Source organism: Lacerta agilis, chromosome 1 (genome assembly GCF_009819535.1).
Source record: "Lacerta agilis isolate rLacAgi1 chromosome 1, rLacAgi1.pri, whole genome shotgun sequence".
NCBI classification, from domain to species: domain Eukaryota; kingdom Metazoa; phylum Chordata; class Lepidosauria; order Squamata; family Lacertidae; genus Lacerta; species Lacerta agilis.
This window is the reverse complement of record NC_046312.1, coordinates 9,382,944-9,406,102: the sequence shown is the minus strand read 5'-3', so window position 1 is coordinate 9,406,102 and position 23,159 is coordinate 9,382,944. Positions and strand designations below refer to the sequence as shown.

Below are 23,159 nucleotides of genomic sequence, written 5' to 3'. Positions count from 1 at the left end.
GGATTGATCTATCCATGACTAGTGGTCATTACAAGTGAGACCTGCAACAAAATGTTGCAGTGTGGAGTGCTTCTGTTGAAGGTTATGGCCACTTTACCCCACCCCAATTCCGCCTCCCCTGGACAATAAGTATTACGTGGCCCTTGAGAATGTTGGGTCTTTGTTGGGTTGTTTGGGGCTCCTTCCCTTAGAGTTTTGAACCCCACAGATTCCCGATCTTGCAAGGCCTGATCTGCAAGACTCTTATGTTTCCCCCTTAAATATAATGAAGTTGCATAATGAAACAAAGGATTGCATTCAGTGTTAGTCCTGCTCAGAGTAGACCCATTAAAATTGATGGGATAATGATTAACTTAACACCCCATTAATTTCAATGGGTCCATTCTCAGTAGGATTCAACACACAGAAAAGAATTCATAGCAAACTAAAAAAAATGCACCCTCCTCGTCAATCACGTTAAATGTTGTGAAAGATTGCAAATTGGTACGACCGCTTCATTCTTGTTTTATGTCCACCAGGAGCAAATCTGAAACGTTCATGCCAGCAGCACAATTCAGTTGTAGATTGCATTAAGCAGAGATTGAAAGAAGCTGTGTACTTCAGAGGAGATGCTCTTCACTCCCCGCCCCGCGAATAAAAAAGTTACCAAGCTGCAAATATGGAAATGCTTTCAAGCTCTTAATTCCATTTATATTTTCAATTACTTTGAGGCTCCTCACGTACACAGCCAGCTTATGATGACTGTCGTTACTTTTAATAATCTTCTTGATATACCACTGAGTGTAAGAAGAGGAGCATGGCTGGATCTAGACCAGCTCCCAGTTTCTCTGTATGTGCCAAAATTTTGTCTTTCTAAGCACAACAGGACTTATTCCGAGACAAGAGCTTTGGAAGTCACCTTATAATGAGTCAGACCTATTGGTCTATGTAGTTCAGTATTGTCTACACTGACTGGCAGCAGATCTCCAGGCTGGGGTCTCTCCTACTCCCAACCAGAAGAGAGCATGAATTGACCCTGGCACATCAGCTTGCAATGCAGTTTCTCCACTACTGAGCTATGATCCTCCCCTGACCAGTATATTTAAAAAAGCTTGCATAATTTGCAGGCTGGGTGGTTAATGGCCTTAACAGGTTGGGAGCAGTTCTCTTGAAGGACCAACTTGCCCTGTATGTGGCTATCTAACTGGTTTGATCTGCGGAACTTGCACTTTGACAAGTGCCTTATCACATTCAATCCACATTTTAAAGGTAGCGCATGAGACTCTTAATCTCACGGTCATGGGTTCGAGCCCCATGATAGGAATAAAGATTCCTGCACTGCAGGGTGTGTGTTTGTGTGTGTGTGTGTGTGTGTGTGTGTGTGTACTAGATAACTGTTGTGGTCCTTTCCAACTCTAGTGATTCTATGATTTTTTAAAAAAACAACAACACATAACTCTTCTTAGAGAGAGCCAGTGTAGTGTAGTGGTTAAGAGAGGTAGACTTGTAATCTGGTGAACCGGGTTCGCTTCCCCGCTCCTCCACATGCAGCTGCTGGGTGATCTTGGGCTAGTCACACTTCTCTGAAGTCTCTCAGCCCCACTCACCTCACAGAATGTTTGTTGTGGGGGAGGAAGGGAAAGGAGAATGTAAGCCGCTTTGAGACTCCTTCGGGTAATGATAAAGCGGGATATCAAATCCAAACTCTTCCTCCTCCTCCTCCTCCTCCTCCTCCTCCTCCTCCTCCTCCTCCTCCTCCTCCTCTTCTTTGGAACTCCCTGCCTATTGATCTTAGCACCTTTGCTATATTGACTTAGACTCCTGATTATTATTATTTTTCCATTTCAGCAAACTTACCCAGAGATATAATTTAGTTGTGTATATTTGTTTTAAAACTTTTGGCTGATTTTATTGATAATTTTACTCTATCTGCATTTTATTGATAATTTTATCAAGCACACAGCTTGGAGAGGCCTTTTAAATGTATAGAAAGCCATTGAGCATTTCCCCCCACCCCCGCATGTAAATAAAGTAGCGTGAATACACCCAAAAGAGTTGCAATGGCTGCTGGCTATGCGAATAAAGTTTTCATACACACACACACACACACACACACACACACACAAACACACAAACAAAAGCTATCCTGCAATAATCACAGTTCCAGCTGCTTCACTCACATCGATTTACATGACAGAGAGATATCTGTGCTTTTTGTTGGTTTGTGCAAATCTGACATGGATGTTTTGGCTGAGATTCCTGCATTGCAGGGGGTTGGACTGGATGACCCTTCCAACTTGACAATTCTATGTGATTCTATGAAATGATACCTGTTCATATTTGGGCCTGATTGTACACAGAGAGACAGAAAACAACAAAAATGTTGTGTGAATTGGCCATACATATAGTTGTTATTGTTAGTTGTTTAGTTGTGTCCGACTCTTCGTGACCCCATGGACCAGAGCACACCAGGCACTCCTGTCTTCCATTGCCTCCAACCATCTCATCCTCTGTCGTCCCCTTCTCCTTGTGCCCTCAATCTTTCCCAACATCAGAGTCTTTTCTAGGGAGTCTTCTCTTTTCATGAGGTGGCCAAAGCATTGGGGCCTCAGCTTCAGGATCTGCCCTTCCAGTGAGCACCGATTTCCTTCAGAATGGATAGGTTTGATCTTCTTGCAGTGCATGGGACTCTCAAGAGTCTCCTCCACAAATTCCCCTGCAGTCTAATAGAAGTTTGGATGAATGAAGTCATGCATCTGGTTAGCTGTTGAAATTGTGGGTGCATGTAGATTCTAAGGGGTTTGATGTGCACTAACAATGTTGAACAACCTAACCACTGTGTAGAAGCAGACTGCACTCTCTCTTACAGTAGTGTTCTATCCCTGACCTTTGCTAGATTCAGTCTCTTCCTGCCAGTGACATAGAGGAAGGGGTTCTCTGCATTAGCCAAGGCCAGCAAAGCTGGATGGAGGGGCACCATTAACCCCTCTCCCCAAGAGCTGCAGAGTTGGGCTGCTCTGCCAGACAGGGATACCCCTGTAGCTACTGGTTCACCCGCTCTGATGTCAGTGGAAGGTTCACAAACATTCTAACTGCGGAGGGAAACAGCCTGTCGTTCCGTTTTGGCTGCCACCGCTGTGAAAATAGGCAGAAAGTTGCTTTGGCTGAGAATATCTTTCAGTGCAGAAGCTGGGAGCAGAAAGGGATGCAGGTAGTGGGATGGACGAAAACGCGTAGAAATCAAATAATATGGTAGGGGAGCCCCATAAGCAGACAGTTAAAAGGGTGTTGCCTTTGTCGTAGGGAGCCCCATAAGAATAGTCAGTGGGGAAGGACCAGGGGTCCAGTTGTAATAAAATCTGAATTTACCTTGTCATGCTGTAGTCAGTCTGTGCTTGACCTACTTTCCCCTTACTTATTTCAAGTCTCTCCTCATTGCTGCATTACAGAACAGGGCAAAGAGAAAGGACAGATCAATTGGAAAATGGGAACGACTGTAATTCTGACGTTGTTTTCGGGATGATAGTCAGGTGGGCCCACTTTTCAGGATGCACCAGAGAACTGGGGTGTTTTGTTTCCCCCCTGTTTTTATTATAGTTGCTGGAAATGGTGCAAAGAGGAAGACCCCACCACCGTAAACCTGTAGTTTACAAAGCCTCCCAGGATAATTGCATTCACTTTTTCATTTTGGCCATTTCCTCACCCCCCCTTTTTCTTCATGGCCGCAGTCTCCCCCTTTTCTCAAACGGGGAATTTGCAACAATGCACCTGTGTTGTTCATTCTGCTCCCGCACGCCTCGGTTTCTTCAGTTTATTTGTTCTCTTTCACAGAACCTTGACGCAACTACTTCATTATGATCCCAGACCTTTAGCACATGAGGTAGTAGGCTGAATTCATTAGATGACAGCAAGGGCATGTGGGTGCAATACTAGACATTCAGGGTTACCTTTGGGTGGACTGTGGTGGTGGAATAAAGAAGAAGGAGAAGAAGAGTTTGGATTTGATACCCCGCTTTTCACTACCCGAAGGAGTCTCAAAGCGGCTAACATTCTCCTTTCCCTTCCTCCCCCACAACAAACACTCTGTGAGGTGAGTGAGGCTGAGAGACCTCAGAGAAGTGTGACTAGCCCAAGGTCACCCAGCAGCTGCATGTGGAGGAGTGGAGACGCGAACCCGGTTCCCCGGATAACGAGTTTACCACTCTTAACCACTACACCACACTGGCTCTCCAGTGCACATATGAAGTGCAATGTTTATTGAACACACGTAGACAAGAGCAGAAATGGAAAGCAAGTAATGCATATCATCCAAAAATGTCTTTACCATGGCTGGCAAAAGTTACCTGCTTATTGATACACACACACACAAAAGTACTATGCTCCTCTTTATAATTCTGCAGTACTGCATTAATGTCACTCTTCTTGTTGGACAGGGGGAGATAATGGATCACCGAGGAGCTATTTAAACATATTTATCATGTTGAATTCAACAGGGCTAACTTCTGAGTAGATGTAGGCTCTCACTGTAAGATGCCATTGGCTGAGGTCCTCTGAGCAATTTGAAGGTGTCACCGACTGAGCTCTCAGGGTCTCTAAACTTGGTTGGCTGAGCTTTACTGGAAGTCTAGCTGCCATTGGTTGAGCTTCTCTCAGGGTCTTTAGCCGCCATTGGCTGTCTTATTCTGGGGTTAAGGCGGGAATCAGTAAGCTGCCATCGGCTGACTCCCCAAGCATCACCCGCTGGAAAAAGCCATCTAAGTAGGGCTGGAACCACCGCAAAGTGGTGCCACCCACTCCTAATTCCAGAAGGATATCATGGTTGATGGTATCAAAAGCCACAGAGAGGTCAAGGAGAATTAACAGGGACACACATTTCCCCTGTCTCTCTCCTGACAGAGGTCACCATACAGGCGACCAAAGCCATTTCTGTGCCCAAACCAGGCCTAAACCCCAATTGAAATGGATCTAGAAAATCAGTTTCCTCCAAGACTGCCCTGATCTTAGGCTCAGGATTTTAGCCTTAATCTCTATGATACTCCACGACCCACACTTTTAAAATCTTTTTGGTTTTCTGGTCTCTGGCCATAATAAAGACTATTCATTCATTCATTCATTCATTCATTCATTCAAAATCTTTTTGGGCCTTTTATCTAGTACTGATCATGATCCTCTTTTGTGTTTTGGATCTCATGTCGTATCTTGACCACTGTTCACAACTGCAAATTTTATTCTGAGCAGCCCTGTTCAGTTCAGAGTTGATTGTTTCGATCATAACAATGCAAAGAATTACAAAAAACCAGGTAGACAAAGCAAGAAGATAAATGAGAAGGAAGTTTCAAAACATGTATACAGTAAGACAGACGAATGAATAATTATGTAATTAAACAGCCTTAAAACAATTTGCAGCATGACTAGTCATGGAAGGCTGTCATGATTCCTCTGATGCCTTTGCAAGTGAAACAACTTTTTGGATTATGTACCTGTCTTCATTTGCCCATTAAAACTCTCTCTCTCTCTTGCCGATCAGACTAAAAATTAAAGCAAAAGGGGAGCTGAAGGGGAACCCCACTAATATCTAGCTTCCCTATAAATGGGAAAACAATATTGGTAATAGAAGCAATTCGCCCCAACCCTGCTCTTCATCTCTGCCATACTTTACTTCCTCAGATCAGTATTTCTGTAATGACCAAGAACAAAAGATGACATTTGCTGGAGCCTGAGATAAGCAGGCACTCCCTTTTTGGAAAGAACAGACCTGCAGCTAGCACACAGAACCCTTGGGTAGTTGCCAGCACCCAGACACCCTAGATGGGCCCACAACTAATGCTTGCCTGAAACTGTCAGGATACATCCTACTCACAAGTAGAACCTTGGCAGAGACACATGCCCGAATGGCATGTTCCCTCCCTCCTGGGCGATCGTTCGGGAGCTTTATAAGAATTCCTCAGCCCGAACATCACAGCGACTGATGCCAGAAGACATCAGCACACTTAGGGATCCGCAGAGGTTTGCGAAGTTGCGTAACAGAACTCAGCAACTCAGCATTTAGGCTAATCTACTTTATTTACATATAAACACACATGGAGCACTTCAACATGGCTCCTTCTCTCTCTAGCATCAGACAGCAAAGAGAAAGAACAAAGGACAATAGTCCCACTTCAGGGAACACAGTAAGACAAACATCCTGTATTTGTCACATCCCATTCCTGTGGAAACAAAACACATATCCAGTCATGTGATAGACAATAAATCCATGATTCCACATGGGAAATGAATCTCCAACAGAAAGCCCTCTAGGACCTTCGTGTGAGCTTCCCGTAAGTGCTCGGTTGGCCACTGTGAGAACATGAGGCTGGTCTAGATCTGCCTTTGACTCTACCAGCAAGGTTCTTCTTATATTTCCCACAATGCCACTGACCTACATGTCTAAGGTCCAAGCTACCTGAAAGATCCTTTACCCTCCTACAAACTTGCCTGGGTTCTCAGATTTTCAGGGGAGGCCCTTCTCTCGGTCCTGCCACCCTCGCAGGCAGGCTTGGTGGGGACGTGGGAGAGGACCTTCTTGGTGGCTGTTCCCAGACTTTGGAACTCCCTCCCTGGAGAAGCTAGACTGGCTCCCTCCTTGCTGTCTTTCCGCCAGGACTTTTGGGAACTGACTGCTTTTAATGAAAGGGATGGTGCCATGCTGTTCTTACAGCAATTACCTGTATACTTCAAATGGATTTTCTATAGAACAGGGATGTCCAACTCCCAATAGACTTTGATCTACAAACAGTATAAAAAAAACTGGCAGTGATCTACCCGTTGTCATTGAATGGACCAAACTTGTTGAGGTGTTTTTTTTAGGAAGCCAAAGTTGTTCAGCTTTTTTTTTTTTAAGGAAGGCAAAGTTGTGGAGCTTTTTTTCCAGGAAGCCAAGCCAAAGTTGTGGAGCTGAAGTTTTTTTGGGGGTGGGGGCGGGCGGGAAGGAGATCTCTGAGGGGCCAGAGATCTACCAGGATCTACCAGGAACACCCAGCGATCTATCAGTAGATCACGATCTACCTGTTGGACATGCCTGCTATAGAGTTTTTAATCCTGTTATTGTTTTCATTGGTTGGGGCCTTTTGTCTTTAAATATTCTAATTTTTATCTGTAAGGTGCCTCGAGGCACTGTCAGGAGGAAAAGTGGGGTGTAAATAACAACAGCAATCACACTTTGGTGCAATGGGAACTTAAATTCCACGTCCCAGAAGGCTTATTATCATTACCTAGTAAGCTGGGGGGGGCGTCACTGAAGCCGATGCCCCCTTCTTACCAAACTTGGAAGTAACCTCCAAGTCAGTCCCTAAGATTCCATCACACTCAAGTATGACCAGGATGGGCCTATGCAAATGAAGGGGCGGAGATATGCAGATAGGAGCAGGCTTGGCTTTTTATGGCCGGGTCTCTGGGGTCAGCAAGCAGATGCAGCTTTTGCCCTACTCATCTCCTTGCCTTCATTTGGGTGTGTAGGTGCTGCTCATTCTTAGGAATTCATTCTTAGGAATTGAATTATGGTGCTGGAGGAGACTCTTGAGAGTCCCATGGACTGCAAAAAGATCGAACTTATCCATCCTTAAAGAAATCAGCCCTGAGTGCTCACTGGAAGGGCAGATCCTGAAGTTGAGGCTCCAGTACTTTGGCCACCTCATGAGAAGAGAAGACTCCCTGGAAAAGAACCTGATGTTGGGAAAGATGGAGGGCACAAGGAGAAGGGGACGACAGAGGATGAGATGGTTGGCGGCAATGGAAGACAGGAGTGCCTGGCGTGCTCTGGTCCATGGGGTCACGAAGAGTCGGACACAACTAAACAACTAAAAATAACAACTATATATATGGCCAATTCACACAACATTTTTGTTGTTTTCTGTCTCTCTGTGTGCAATCAGGCCCAAATATGAACAGGCCCAAATATGAAATATGTTCTCGAAGCGACTGGCATGAGTTTGGCCAAACTGCAGGAGGCAGTGGAGGATAGGGGTGCCTGGCGTGCTCTGGTCCATGGGGTCACGAAGAGTCGGACACGACTGAACGACTGAACGACTGAACAACAACAACAACAACAACAACAACAACAATTCTTAGGAATAAAAGTACAGGCATCCCCCCAATTCCTACACAGGGGTTAAATCGCCTAAAGTGTGGAGCACCCTTTAAATGCCCTCTCTGCCACTCTCTGCCATCCATACTTGCGGGCTTGCAGATCCACCTGACCCACTTAGAGTCGTGTTTTGCAGTTGTAAAAACCAGGCTGCCTCCTGAGCCCAGGGATGTCGTGACAAAATTCCTGCTTACGAAACGATAGCCTGCAATACCAGTGCCAGGCACCAGGGGTCACCCTGTCTGACATTGCATCCAGCAGCGAGCAGGGTTTAGAAAACACTTGTGAAGTAGAATCACTGGGCAATATTGCCATTGAATCGTAGAGTGGAGGCAATTGTACACTTGAAGAACAACTCGTTGACCTTCTCTCTACTTCATGGCTAGCCTGAGTTCAATGGTGGGCGTGCGGTTATTCCATGAAACATACTGAAACCTACCTCCCCCCCCCCCAAAAGCAGTGTTTCCACTTGAACGGGCATATTTAATAGATGGCACAGATGTGGTGCTGCTGTTTCTGTTCTGTTTTCAAACCGAGAGCTTCCAAGAGGATCTCAGGGAAAGTTATTTTGACAGGCAGGAATTTCAGTCAGTTTCCCGGTTCTCAGTTGCTGGCCGTGAACGGCTGGCAATATTTTGACAGCCTGGAGGCTGCGCGGAAATGGCGGTTGAAGAAGGAGGCCTTGATTTCTTCTCTGGAGGGTGTGTGTGGAAGGAACTGCATTAGAGCTAAAGTCCACAATCTGGAGCCAGCTAAGCGCTGCTTCTCTGGACGTGGTTGAGGCAGATAGAGGATCCTGAATGCACAAGAGACTTTTGCAAGATAGCAAAGAAGAGTTTTCCTTGCTATATTTCTATCCGAACTGTTTTTAGTATTGCCTTCCGATGTGATGTTTCAATGTTAGAGGCAGCATGGGTACCTTAGGGTGGGTGATACTTTTAATATCACCATCATAGTAATACTAGTCTGCTCACAATAGAGATTGGCTTGACTAGGGATTTCCGCTTAGTCACTGATGAAAGACAGGCTATGTGAGGAAATCCAGAGAGCCTTAGTCATGTTCAAAGCGAAGAAGGAGCCACAAACCTGACCTTTTCGTTCCGTTGTTCCCTCTGATTTTCTCTCTTGTGACTGTACATAGAAAACTAGCTGTCAAAGGAGATGTGCTCTGGTCTGGCTTTCCCCCTGATGAACTACTATCCTCTGTGCAGGATATATACATTCGGCCTGAAGCAGTATAGCCCAGAAAAAGGATGACAACACCTGCCATTTGGGAGAAGCAGGAGGAAGTTTCTCTTTCTTTGAAAGTATCTGAGCATATAATATCACACATATATAGTGTGTGGCAGGTGAAATCTGCTGGCTGTCTGGCCTCTTCTGCCCTCCAGCCCCAAATGGTGCTGTCCTCACAATTGACAGGTGTGCCATGGGGAGCTGTCATGTTTTGCTGGCAAAGCAGGTTCAATCCCAGGTATCTCCAGGTTTGGCTGGGAAAGACTCCTGTGCTTTGGGCTACACCTCCCATCCGTGCCAGGCAGCATGAAGAGGGATGATGGGAGATGTAGTTCCAAACACCTGGCAGGTGTGATGCCTTGTGAAGCTGCCTCAGAACAAGTCTGTGTGATGCCTCGCTGAAAGGAGAGACTCCCCCCCCCCAACCAAATCATCAAGTTGTTCCAGCATCCAGGGAGAATCCTTGGATGGTTGTTGTTATGTACTGAGCTGATTCCTAGAACAATAGGATCCAGAATGCAGCAGTCTGATTGGTCCGCAGGAGCCACCCAATCAGGCTTCTGGAGGAAGTGAATCCGCAACCCTATTGGCCTACAGGAGCAGCCTGGAATTAGCCAATCACGTGAGGCCCATTGTGTAAATAATGTATATATAGCAGACGTTTTGGGGAAATTTTCATTCTTTGCTACTACGAGCTGAATAAAGAGCATGAAATTCACGCTGGACTCCGAGTATATTTCAGTTGTGATGGAGCCAAAGTATGAAAACATGGGGGAAACAGCCATGGCAATAGAGGGAAGACAGATTACTTACGGAATATAAAAGCAGTGTGCCTAAAGAAGCTCACTGCCTAATTTTGCATGGACTCATTTTTTCGTCCTGATGCATCTTTCGAAAAGCTAAAGCAGGCCCGATGAATTAGCCAAAACAACCGCCACTTTCCAGCCGCAGACCCCCCTATCTGGATTTCCCCTCGCTCCTGAACATACTGTTATGAAAACTTCCCGCGGGGGCAGGTTGAGAGACTGACCCCAAGGCTGACGAAGCCTCCGTGCCCTCTGGCTACTGGAGTCCAGGGGCACAATGATAATATGTGATTGTTCTCCAGCTTGAAGAAACAACACGCACAAGCCAGTAAGGCTAAAACCTACTTTATTGTAGATAAAGTACAGAGTCTGTCTCTGCGTAGCTCATTATTGCAGAGCTGTCTGTTAAAGCGTCTGCATCTCCTGACGCAGAACTGAAAGTAAAGTACATCAGTAAATTACAATGACATCACATGTGTGGAATGGCTGTTGGATTTCCCACAGGGTGAAATATGACTCTTAGTCAAGTCAAGTGACCTCGCTTCTTGGAGCTCGGTTTGTACTAATATCACAACACATACACGGTTATCTTAATTTTGTTTTGTTTTGTTCATTCATTCCACTTTCAAGCTCCCGCCCCACCAGGTGTGTATGACCCAAGGACATTCTGAGGCAGCCTACAAAACAATCAAACAAGTCTTCAAAATAATTCTAGTTAAAACAGAGCGTTGGTGGAGTATGGGCTTGTTGGTTCTCCCTGGCTTTTGAGACCACGGCGTTCTTCTGGAGCAAGTAAAGGAGAAATATAAAAATATCCCTGCTTGCCCAGATGTTTGGTGGCTGAAAGACCCTGGAAACCCTGAGATCAATGTTTCTGTTGTTGTTGTTCAGTCGTTCAGTCGTGTCCAACTCTTCGTGACCCCATGGACCAGAGCACGCCAGGCACGCCTATCCTTTACTGCCTCTCGCAGTTTGGCCAAACTCATGTTAGTAGCTTCAAGAACACTGTCCAACCATCTCATCCTCTGTCGTCCCCTTCTCCTTGTGCCCTCCATCTTTCCCAACATCAGGGTCTTTTCCAGGGAGTCTTCTCTTCTCATGAGGTGGCCAAAGTACTGGAGCCTCAACTTCAGGATCTGTCCGTCCAGTGAACACTCAGGGCTGATTTCTTTGAGAATGGATAGGTTTGATCTTCTTGCAGTCCATGGGACTCTCAAGAGTCTCCTCCAGCACCATAATTCAAAAGCATCAATTCTTCGGCGATCAGCCTTCTTGATGGTCCAGCTCTCACTTCCGTACATTACTACTGGGGAAACCATAGCTTTAACTATACGGACCTTTGTCGGCAGGGTGATGTCTTTGCTTTTTAAGATGCTGTCTAGGTTTGTCATTGCTTTTCTTCAATGTTTCTAGAATGCTTTAAATTTTTTTAAAAAATGTTTTATTATTGATGAACCTGCCCTGGGCTCCTTCAGGAGGAAGGGTGGGATGTAAATTGAATTGATTGATCAATTGTCCTCACCCTGCAATGTTTTGATCCTACATGTTGAGTGCTAACAAGAGTAGCTTGGATGGTTTGGGGGAGTACTTACTCCTTTCTCCCCCCCCCTTTCTTTCTTTCATTTTAGAATCAAGTTTCTTACTGGGCAATGCACAAATTGTGGACTGGCCTGTAGTTTATAGTAATGACGGATTTTGTAAACTTTCTGGTTACCACCGAGCCGACGTCATGCAAAAAAGTAGTACCTGCAGGTAAGTCGCCTTGGATTGATTTTCTTGGGTCGGGTGGTGGGGAGGGAGATCCCACTGTGCTTTTGAGTTTCCTGTTCGTTGTGTCATAAAAGGCAGATGCCTGAAAGCTGCCACCTCCGCCTCTTCGCCACCCCATTAGGTGTGCATTCATTTTGCAACAAATGGAAAAGAAACCCCCACGAGCCTCATTCAATTCCCATTCATTCTGAAACAAATTCTCCGAGGGGGGAAATGGGTGGGAATGGCTAGACTGCTTTTCAGTAAAAATGGTGGAAAAGGCTGTTCAGACCACATTTTTTAAACCACAGAAGCCTAATTCATATCTCCCAGCCAACAACAGAGAGCGGAATATAACCACTCTTCAGATTATTATTTTTTTGCACTTCTCTGAATTTTGCATCACAGAGTCACCTTTTTTATTTTTTAAAAAAGTACCAAAATGAATTAAAAATACATATCTCAGGATAAAAATAAATAAATTTGTACATTAAGAGAAATGATTATCATCATCATCATCATCATCAATTTAATTAACTATCATAAACATTATCATCATTTATATACCACTTCACTTCTTCCTCTTTTTTTAAAAAAAATAAAAGCTTGGTTGTTTACAACCTAACAGAACATTAGAATATATGAAAAGAAAACTTTAAAAATTAAAATCAAAGACAAAGACAAAAAATGCAACTGAGATCTACATTTAAATAATCAATTAACAGAAAACTACCAAAATATTATCTTCAACATAAAAACAAATTGCAAATATAAGTCAAGCACAGATGTAAATATGTTTTCAAATTACCGTATTTTTCCATGTATAATATGCCCCCATGTATAAGATGCCCCCTATTTTGGGGGACTCCAAATTAAGAAAACACCCCTCAGCACTACCCATGTATAATCTTCTGATCTTTTGGTCTTCTGGAGGCTATGGCTTGCAGTGTCATTGGTTCCCACATGGACCAAAAGGAAGGGGTATTTGTCAGTGGGTTTTATGATTCCTTGCAGCCGTTCTGTTACATTTTTGATCTTGGCCCCGGGGAGGCAGCACACCTCTCGAGACATCTTTTCAGGCCCACAGATCACTGCTTCTGTACCCCTCAGTAGGGAATCCCCTATTACCACTACACGCCTCTTCATAGGCTTGGCTGGGATTCTTCCATGTGCTGTCTCTTCCAAGGTTACCTGCATATTCCCGGAGGACTGACTAAGACGAGCCCCAATTTTAAACTTATTTTTTTTTGTTAAAAAACCCTAGTCTTTTACACGGAAAAATACGGTATATTTTGTGGCTAACTATTTTGCGATGTTTAAATACAAATATTTATATAAAAAGCACACATATTAATGTAGAAATGGGGTGGAATAGACTTACGATTTAAGTCACGTGAAACTGACTCTTAATGGAAATAAACCGACCCTCCCCACTTTTCAGTGTTCTCATTTGTCTCAACAGTTCCACATTCATCCCATTTCGAGCTGGGTGGGGTTATCCTTCCCTGGCGGAGAGTAGATTTTGCCAGATGCTACTTTCTCTCCCAGAATGCTCCAGATGTGATGTTCTTCCAGTGCATTCTGGTTTGTTTGTTTTTACTGCTTTATTTTGTTTTAATAACAAATACAATACAATACAATACAATACAATACAATACAATACAATACAATACAATACAATACAATACAATACACAACCATCAACAAAATCCAAGATCAACACTCATTACTACAAAAAGAAAAGATTGAATTCACATGTCTTGAATTCCAATATGACTTCCAACCCCCCCCCCCCCAATTGTGATTCCTAATTTACGACAGCACACTTAACTTTATCTCTCCTAGGTTATTCGGTTGTGTTAATTTTGTAAAGTTCTCCTATTTTCATGCAGAATGCAATCCAGGCCTGGCAAAGAATTTAGATTATCACAATGTTCTTTTAAGTATTCTCTGTAAATATTCCGCTCTCTATTAAATATTTGATCTGTGCGGTCTCCAAATCTTGCTGTCAATCCAGGGCATTCCGAGGGCGGAAAAATGTGGCTGTGCACTGTCCACCTCATCTCTCCCATCGCCCCGATCTGGAGCTGCAGGCCGGGAAGGGAGGGTCTTGTCATCTGGGCTCTCCCAGGACCTTTTTACACACTGCTCAGGGTTGTGTTATTAATGCAACAAAAGTGTCAAAGTCAGCAGTTGCGAGTTACTGGTCTCTACAGCCACAGCAGGCGCTATGATTCTCAGGTGGTTTAACTTTACCCCCGGAGGCGGACTCCGTTGTCTCTCGAGACAGATGGATGTCAACAACCCTTAGCCAGCTCGGAGTCCTCCTGCTCCACCTTGGATCTGATTCCGAATTAGTTTGCGGGTGGGTCAAATGTTTAATTATTATTATTTTAATTACCTAGGGTGGTGGGGGAGGGAGATGTTGTGTCTCCTACCTCTCCACTCCTTACCACTTCTGCTTTGCAAGCTGCTCCGTTTGCAGAGAAGGTGTTTGGACCCTGCAGGATCTGCGGTCGCTGAACAGCACCCTGCAGAATTTATCCCCTTGCTGTCATTCCAGTGTGTGTGTGTGGGGGGGGGAAGGGGCTGATGGGAGTTGTAGTTTGTCAACATCTGCAGGACCAAAGGTTCCCCAAACCTGTCCTAAAAAAACCCCCATAGAAGCAGTCACATCAGAGCCATCCCAAGATAATGAAAGACAAGAGTGAGTCAGAAATCATTCTTGAGCTCTTTCCCCTAAAATGTGGCGTTTGGAAGAGGGTTTCAGCTTTCCTGGTGCTCAGCAAGACACTCTCCGTTTTCCCAGGTTGAAACCTGTGTGCATATTTCAGAAAATAAATCTTTTATGTATTGTCAGCTTTCTCTCTCTCTCTCTTTTTTTGTTGTTGAAAGCATCGCATTCTGGAAAGTGTACCCAGAGCGTAACTTAAATTGAACGCTATAAGGCAGCAATATAAATTCTTTCCCCCGGCAACAGACCCCGCCACAATTATTTGCTTTAGAGGGCTTCATAACAATTTTGCAGCCGTAAACGTTGAGGAAAACAAGGTGTAAATCATAGTTAAGCATACATAGGTTGCAATTACACTGCAGTCTGGACCATAAATACGCCTGTAAGGGTGTTGTTATGCTTGTTTGTGAAGCCCATGAAAATGTTTGTTCTCTCTCTCTCTCTCTCTCTCTCTCTCTCTCTCTCTCTCTCTCTCTCTCTCCGTTCTCCAGTTTTATGTATGGTGAGCTCACAGACAAGAAAACCATTGACAAAGTCAGACAGACGTTTGACAACTATGAATCAAACTGCTTTGAAATCCTCTTGTACAAGAAAAACAGTACGTATAAATGTGAAATCATTTTTTAAAAAATGTATCTCACCTTTTTCTCCAAGGAGTTCAAAGAGACATGAATGGTTCTTCCCCCTCCTTATTTAATCCCCACAACAACCCTGTGAGGTAGTTACAGGTAGGCAGCCGTGTTGGTCTGCCATAGTCGAAACAAAATTTTAAAAAATCCCTTCCAGTAGCACCTTAGAGACCAACTAAGTTTGTTATTGGCATGAGTGACTGGCCCAAGTTCCATGACTGGGTGGGGATTTGAACTCCAGTCTCCCAGGTCCTAGTCAAAGGATAAATGGACATAAATCTGACATCAGGAATCACAAGACAGAGAAACCAGTAGGAGAACACTTCAGTCTCCCAGGACATTCTATACAAGATCTCAAAGTAGCTGTCTTATTACAAAAGAATTTCAGAAATAGACTGGAAAGAGAAGTTGCTGAATTGCAACTTATCACCAAACTTAAAACCATGGAGAGACCTGGTCTGAATAGAGACATTGGATACTTATCTCATTATACACGATAAAGCTATTTTTAGCCATATCACCCCTTGCTTTTTCCTGTAAGACCAATTGCAGTCGTTAACAGCCGTCAACAGGTTTTCCACACCTATCAGCCAATCACCCATTCCCACCACCCTTCTGAGTAATACCCCTCCCCACTCTCTCACTATATATAAGGGTCTGGTGACTTCTGTTTCAGTGTATCTGAAGAAGTGTGCATGCACACAAAAGCTCATACCACGAACAAACTTATTTGGTCTGTAAGGTGCTCCTGGAAGGAATTTTTTAAATTTTGTTTCGACTACGGCAGACCAACACGGCTACCTACCTGTAACTAGGTCCTACTCTGACACTCTAACCATTGCACCACACTGCCTTGCCACATGGTTACATTAACAGCTTGTTGCCTTTGAAATCACATACCAACTTTTAGGTGTTTTGGACTCCAGTGCTTCAAAAATGTCTGCAGAGCACTCAGTTGGCAAAGGGGGACTTATATGGAATATGAGGACTATGGGATGCTAGAAATCAGCGGTGTCACTGAAACCTGCTATTTACCTGGCACAGAATGTGAATTTGTTTCACTCATAGTGCTTGGAGGAATTGCAAACAGGGTGCTGCTCCTCTGAAACATTTTTTTCTCTTGCTCAGAATGGAAAACGGGATTCTGCACCTGGGCAAAGGAGTCTTTTTTTACTTAAATCTGTTTTTAGTCCAAAACCTGGACATTGATTTGCACTCACACGGAGGTAAAGGAATGCTCAAACGCTTGCAATTGCTGAGCCATTTCCAAATTGAGCCGGGGGGGGGGGATTTCCTTTGACTGACTCTTCTTGTGTTGTTATGAAAGAGGGAGAAAAGCTCTTAGACTGCATTCACATGGCGCTTCGCTCCATTTTTATGTCTTTGCCCTAACTGTGAAGTTCCGCATTATAGTTCCGCATTTACAGAATGTGCAAACAGCTTCTCAAACTACAGAGGAACATAGTGAAAGTTTAGTTCTCATTTCTGTGCTATTTGCTTGCAGGGGGAAAAAAAATCCATGTATTTATTATTATTCACTTATTACATTTATATGCCACTTTTTTCTTCCAAGGATCTCAAAGTGGTGTATATGGTGACTGGCCCCAGCTCATTCATGGCTGAGTGGGGATTCGAACCCTGTTTTATTATGTTTTTATATATGTTGGAAGCGGCCCAGAGTGGCCAGGCACTCCTGTCTTCCACTGCCTCCCGCAGTTTGGTCAGACTCATGTTGGTAGCTGTGAGAACACTGTCCAACCATCTCATCCTCTGTCGTCCCCTTCTCCTTGTGCCCTCCATCTTTCCCAACATCAAGGCCTTTTCCAGGGAGTCTTCTCTTCTCATGAGGTGGCCAAAGTACTGGAGCCTCAGCTTCAGTATCTGTCCTTCCAGTGAGCACTCAGGCCTGATTTCCTTCAGAATGGAAAGGTTTGATCTTCTTGCAGTCCATGGGACTCTCAAGAGTCTCCTCCAGCACCATAATTCAAAAGCATCAATTCTTTTGCGATCAGCCTTCTTTATGGTCCAGCTCTCACTTCCATACATCACTAATAATGGAATAGGACGGCCCTATTTTCATCAGAGAAATGTTGGGGAGTATGGCAGCTGTGTCCCTCTGCCCTTTACCATTTAGATTGTCACTCCAGGCACCCGGACAAACCCTTGAGGTGCCTTTCTCTGGCCCCCGCGATGACCTCTTCTGCTTTGCGTTTCCGCTTGCCTGCCCTTTTGTCTGTGCTGCCCACCTGAGTGCTCCTGTACATGTTAGGCCAAATCCCCCCGGGGAGCAGCTTGTCCAGATCAGCTGCGCTGGTCACAGTCTCAAGCCCTGTCATTCTTTTCTTTCCAGCTGATTGCATAGCAAAATCCTGACCTTAAAAAACAAACAGGGATGCGCCACAGGCTCTTGCTGCAGGCTGGATTTCTTCAAAGGAATGGGGTGGCTCTGCAGTTTCTGAAAATGAAAGGCCTTGCAAGATCTGATAGGAACAGGCAAATGCGGCCCTCTAACCTCTCTGTCTGGCCCTGGGGACACCCTTCCCAGGCCACGCCCCTGCCTTCCAGGCCACACCCTCACTGGCTTTGCTCCACCCCTTCCTCTTGGTGACCCATAGAAGTCAGTTGGTAGCAGACCACACCTCTACTTGTGCGACGCTTCAGCAGATTATATGAAGCCCAAACAAGTCTTCTTTTATATATATATAATTTGCTATAAAATTTTCTGTTTTACAATTTAAAATACTCATTTTACATCCTTAAGATACCAGTGACTTCTCTCCTTCTCTTTCCATGGTTCATTTTACATATCAGAAATCCCTGCATATTTTACAAAAAACTATACCATTCAGTATTCCATTATTGCATCCATCAAAACTTATTTACACTGTTGAATTTATCCTAACGCTGCCAGCGTTTTCAGCTGTACACAGTTATTTCCCATATATTCAATAAAGGTTTCCCAATCTTCTCTAAATGTATGTTCTTCTTGTTCTCTTATTCTGTATGTTAAGTCTTCAAGCTGCGCATATTCCATCAGTTTAAGTTGCCAGTCTTCTTCGGCTGGGACCTCGCTCATTTTCCATTTTGGGGCTAACAAAACACAGGGAGCGGTAATAGCATACATAAATAACCGTTTTTTGGCACCAGGGAATTTCATTCTGAATTATCCCCAACAGAAAGGACTCTGGGTTTTATTTGGGAAAGTACTTTTAAACATTTTCCCCTCCAATTCATTATGAATCATTTCCCAATACTCTCTTACCCTTTTACAAGTCCATCACATATGAAAGAACGTTCCCTCCACCTCTTTGCAGCTCCAGCACTTATCTGATTCAGTCTTATACAGGTGAAACTCAAAAAAAAAATAGAATATCATGGAAAAGTCCATTTATGTAAGCAATTGTTTTCATCAGCTACTGGAGTTCAATATATGAGATGGACTCATGACATGCAAAGAGAGACATGTCAAGCCTTTGTTTGTTATAATTGTGATGATTATGGCGTACAGCTGATGAAAACCCCAAAGTTGAAATTGTGAATTTGGGGTTCTCATCAGCTGTATGACATAATCATCACAATTATAACAAATAAAGGCTTGACATACCTCGCTTTGCATGTCATGAGTCTATCTCATATACTAGTTTCACCTTTTAAGTTGAATTACTGAAGGAAATGAAACCTTTCCACGATATTCTAATTTTTCGAGTTTCACCTGTACATCTTAGCAAGGCCAACCAAGTCTTCAGGGATTTCCTGCTCCCAGCCCAAGAAGCTTCTTCCAGATTTTCCGGTTAAGGGGGAAACTCCTCTCCCACACTGTTCAAAATAACGAAGTGCTTATTGTCTTCAGACACAAGACAAAGCTAAACACTACAATGTACTACTATACATTGTTCTTCTGGTCTCTGAAGTCAAGATACTTGGGCATCCACTAACACGATCACCATGCTAGCTAACGCTGCTGTGTAAAACCCACAGCCTTTTCCCCTGACCCCGAATCCTAGAATTGCAGAGTTGGAAGGTACATCAAAGGGTAATCTAGTCTAACCCCCTGCAATGCAGGAATCTCAGCTACCCCTTAATAAATAAATAAAAATAAAACTATATTGGGCCATGGACACTCCTTGAATCCACACACAAAATGAGTCTGTTATAAGGTTAAGCAATGTTAGGTTTGCATTTCGGTGTTTAATTCTCCCACTCTATTCAATGAGACTTTGATTAGTTTAAGTGTCACCTAGGACAAGCGGTAATCGTGATTGTGAGCCTGCTTCTATTTTATGATTGTGCTCCGTGCTGTGAGTGTGTTTATTTTATATCCTCTTATTTTATTTATTTTTTTAATTACAGGAACACCTGTTTGGTTTTACATGCAAATTGCACCGATAAGAAACGAGCATGACAAAGTGGTTTTGTTCCTTTGCACTTTTAAAGATATCACTTTATTCAAGCAACCCATCGAAGATGAATCCACCAAAGGTAATTTTGAAAGGAATATGTTTACAAAAGTGTAAAAGATATCGGGGGGTGGGGGGGGGAGAGAGAGAAGAGTGCGTCGACTCTAGCCCAGTTCTTGCATTACTCGTGTGTAAGGGACTCGTGAGTTCGAGCCGGAACGGGGCTGTGCTTCTTGCCACACCCAGAAAAGCACATCACAGCACGAGCTCCACCCCCAATGGCCACGTGTTGGGTGGGGTTGCGTGTCGAGGTCCCCAAACCACCCCTCAAGTAAAACACACTTCACACCAGATATAAGTTTTTAGGTTTTTGGCATTAATTTGGCCACAACTTTATTGAATACAAAATAAGTGAGTGGTTGCTTAGGCATTGGTTCAGACTATCTGTCCTGCTGGGGACAGAACTGACATCCACCCGCCTGTGGAGTCAGTATAGGGGAAAACACTTTGGGGAGAGAATGTGTGCCCGTTCTCCCCAAATGCTCCCAGGGGCTCTTGCGTGGGCCCTGTCCCCCGACCGGGGGAAACGGACAAGCATGGTGAGCCCCTGGATTCCTTTAACGGAATTCCCCGCGCAGCAGCAGCATTGAAGGGGCAACCACAGCCAACTTGCCCCTTCGCAGCATAGGAGGGGCAACCACAGCCAACTCTGCCCCTCCACCAACCAATTAATAACCAATGCCTAACCGCCAACCTTACAAGTTGTGACTAATTGCTACGCAGTAGGCGAAAACCAGATGGCACCAGCCAATCAGCCAAATGGAAAATTTCCTACCAGGCCCCTGCTCCAACGCAGACGACCCCATGACAAGCATAGCAAGGTCAATGCAGAGGCCTAATAACAGGGCGGGAGGGCGGGCGATCCGATGCACGAAGCCAGGAGGGCTCCGAGGCTGAGTGCAGGGTCATTTATAGGCTCTGGACTGTCCATCAACAAGTTGCAACATATGAATCTCCCCAACGACAGCCAGAGCCCAATCACAGTAGTGGCCATCCATACAAACCCGCCCAGCAGCAGAGGGGTGACTTGCTAGCTCCCACCGCAATACGTGCTCTCCATGAAGGAGAACACGCTTTGTCTGCAAGGGAACCCCCAACTGCTTCCATGAAAGATTTCCTTTGCAGCTCGAGGCGTGGGTGTCAGAGGGCAGTCAAGAAGTGCCAAACCCAAATGTTTCCACCACTGTCCTTTATTTAATCTAAGTTGCAGAACGTAACTTCAATTTAACATTGCATACTCAAAAACAGCAACGCTAATTAATGTCGGTCATATTTGCCTGGTTGTTTTCCATTCCTGGCCACGTGTTGAGCATGTGAAATATAGCGATTTCCGTCACAATTCCCTCACATTCTTAGTAAGGTTTGCTATCTCTCTGTTCCTAAGGTGCTATTAGAAATGTAACTAGAAATTCTTCAGCTTGCAAAGAGAAAACACATGCATTGCTTTCTCCTTTCTTGTCCAGTCCATTTCCAAGACACATTTCAAAAGGTTATACGTTATCAAGAGGATTTAGAGAATCAGGAAACTCAGGCTGCAGTCCTATTCAGGAGTGAAGAAATATTTTCTTCCCCTGTTGTGGAGATGCTAATGGACCATGTGGACTAATGCTCTGGTCCAGCATGTGACAGCTTTTGTTAGATGAACTGGCCCATGTTAAACTTGTATCTGAGACATGCAGCTTTATTTTGTCAGACGTTGCACTCTGGCGTATGCATAATTCATCTTCTGTCTCATTGCCACACACACAGAGGCTTTCCAGCTGAGTTTATTTTGGAATTATGAACCACATAAATTACAATGGTACTGGGAAATGTAAGAATCGGAGGGAAGGGGGAAGATAGGAAGGCACTAGAGTGAAACATCACTGAAAAGAAATACAATTTTTAGCTGGAAAGCCATATTTCATATAGAAAAAAAAGATGTGATGATTCTCCCCTCCCACACACCCCGGGTCTGTGAGATTTGCATATAATACATAAGGAGAATGTCACCATCTCACAATAGTAGAAGAGTATATAAATATGAAGGAGCATTCATTTTTCATGGAAAGGTTAAGTTTCGGTGAAAATAAAATAAACAGAGCTAAAATATTGATGCTTCCAACCCTACAATTCTATGCTTCCATGAATGCAGCCTGAGAAAAACAGAAATTGACAGATATGTCCATCCCTACCTGGGAGCAAGGAGCATTGAACTCAGCAGAACTGACATGCATAGGCCTGCAATGTATTTTTTTTAAAAAAAACAAAAACAAATGATCAATCAATTAAACATGGCAGCTTTACGTATTAAGAGCATTCATTATCTAAGAGAGCTGCTCTGATCCTTCCCATACAACTGAAAGCATCGTTGAAAGGGTGCTGTGTCTAGGGATATGAGTTATCCCACTGGTATTTCTTCCAACATTAAAAACAAAAAACAAAAAATCCACCAAAACTGCTTTGTTATCACTCTGAAAAGACGTCATGATAGAAAACTGGTTCTTAAGGGGATTTTGTTATAGCAATAACTGGAGGCTATTGATCCCAAACTCTTCAAATTGCCTTAATAAAGATAGTATCTTGAAATAACTCTGGTCCTGCTGTCTTCTTCCCCCAGACATGTTTTTTATTTATTTATTAAAAAACGGAATAGATGCAGGGTATTGTTCTATAGCCCAGAATTCTGTGCCAAGATCTTTTATGAACCAACAGCATAAAGACACAATATTGGCCTTGTCAAAGTGCTATTGATTATGTGAGCAGTTTCAACATTCCCCCCCCCCCGATATTTACCAGACTTATCCATAAATAGCAGAGGTAGGGAACCCTTTCAGAAAAGGCAACTAAAATGAGTACAGTGGTACCTCAGGTTACGGACCTGATCCGTTCCAGGGTGCCATTTGCACCCTGAAAAGCCCGTAATCCGAGCAGCGATATTGCGCATGCGCGAAAGCATATGACTTCCCCCAAAGAATTCTGGGAAGTGCCATTGCTTCTGGGAATTGCAGCTCTGCGATGGACAAACTACGGTTATCAGGATTCCTTGGGGCGAAGCCATGTGTTTTAAATTTACAGTGAAGATGTGACTGCATTCCTCTACTCTCTCATCCTTCCCCTCCCTCCAGCAATGAGTCTTTAAGAAATCATTTTAGCTTTTTGCTGGCAACCCTTGTAAGTAGGTAATTCAGGTGGGACCCTCCAAAAAAAATGGTGCAGAGTAGGGATTACTCCCATTCGGGGACCTAGCCAACCCAACCTTGACCTTTGCTTGTTGTTGTTGTTCAGTCGTGTCCGACTCTTCATGACCCCATGGACCAGAAGCACGCCAGGCACCCCTATCCTCCACTGCCTCCCGCAGTTTGGCCAAACTCATGTTAGTAGCTTCGAGAGCACTGTCCAACCATCTCATCCTCTGTCGTCCCCTTCTCCTTGTGCCCTCCATCTTTCCCAACATCAGGGTCTTTTCCA

General features: G+C 44.1%; 1 protein-coding gene across 1 annotated transcript in view; it reads left to right on the top strand.

Moving 5' to 3' along the window:
- Positions 1–23,159, top strand: part of KCNH5 (potassium voltage-gated channel subfamily H member 5) — a 199,695-nt gene that overhangs the window by 3,475 nt on the left and 173,061 nt on the right. The window contains exons 2-4 of the mRNA XM_033174582.1: positions 11,769–11,892; positions 15,115–15,221; positions 19,603–19,731. Of these exons, the coding sequence (XP_033030473.1) occupies positions 11,769–11,892; positions 15,115–15,221; positions 19,603–19,731 (360 nt within the window). The remainder of the gene's footprint in view (positions 1–11,768; positions 11,893–15,114; positions 15,222–19,602; positions 19,732–23,159) is intronic.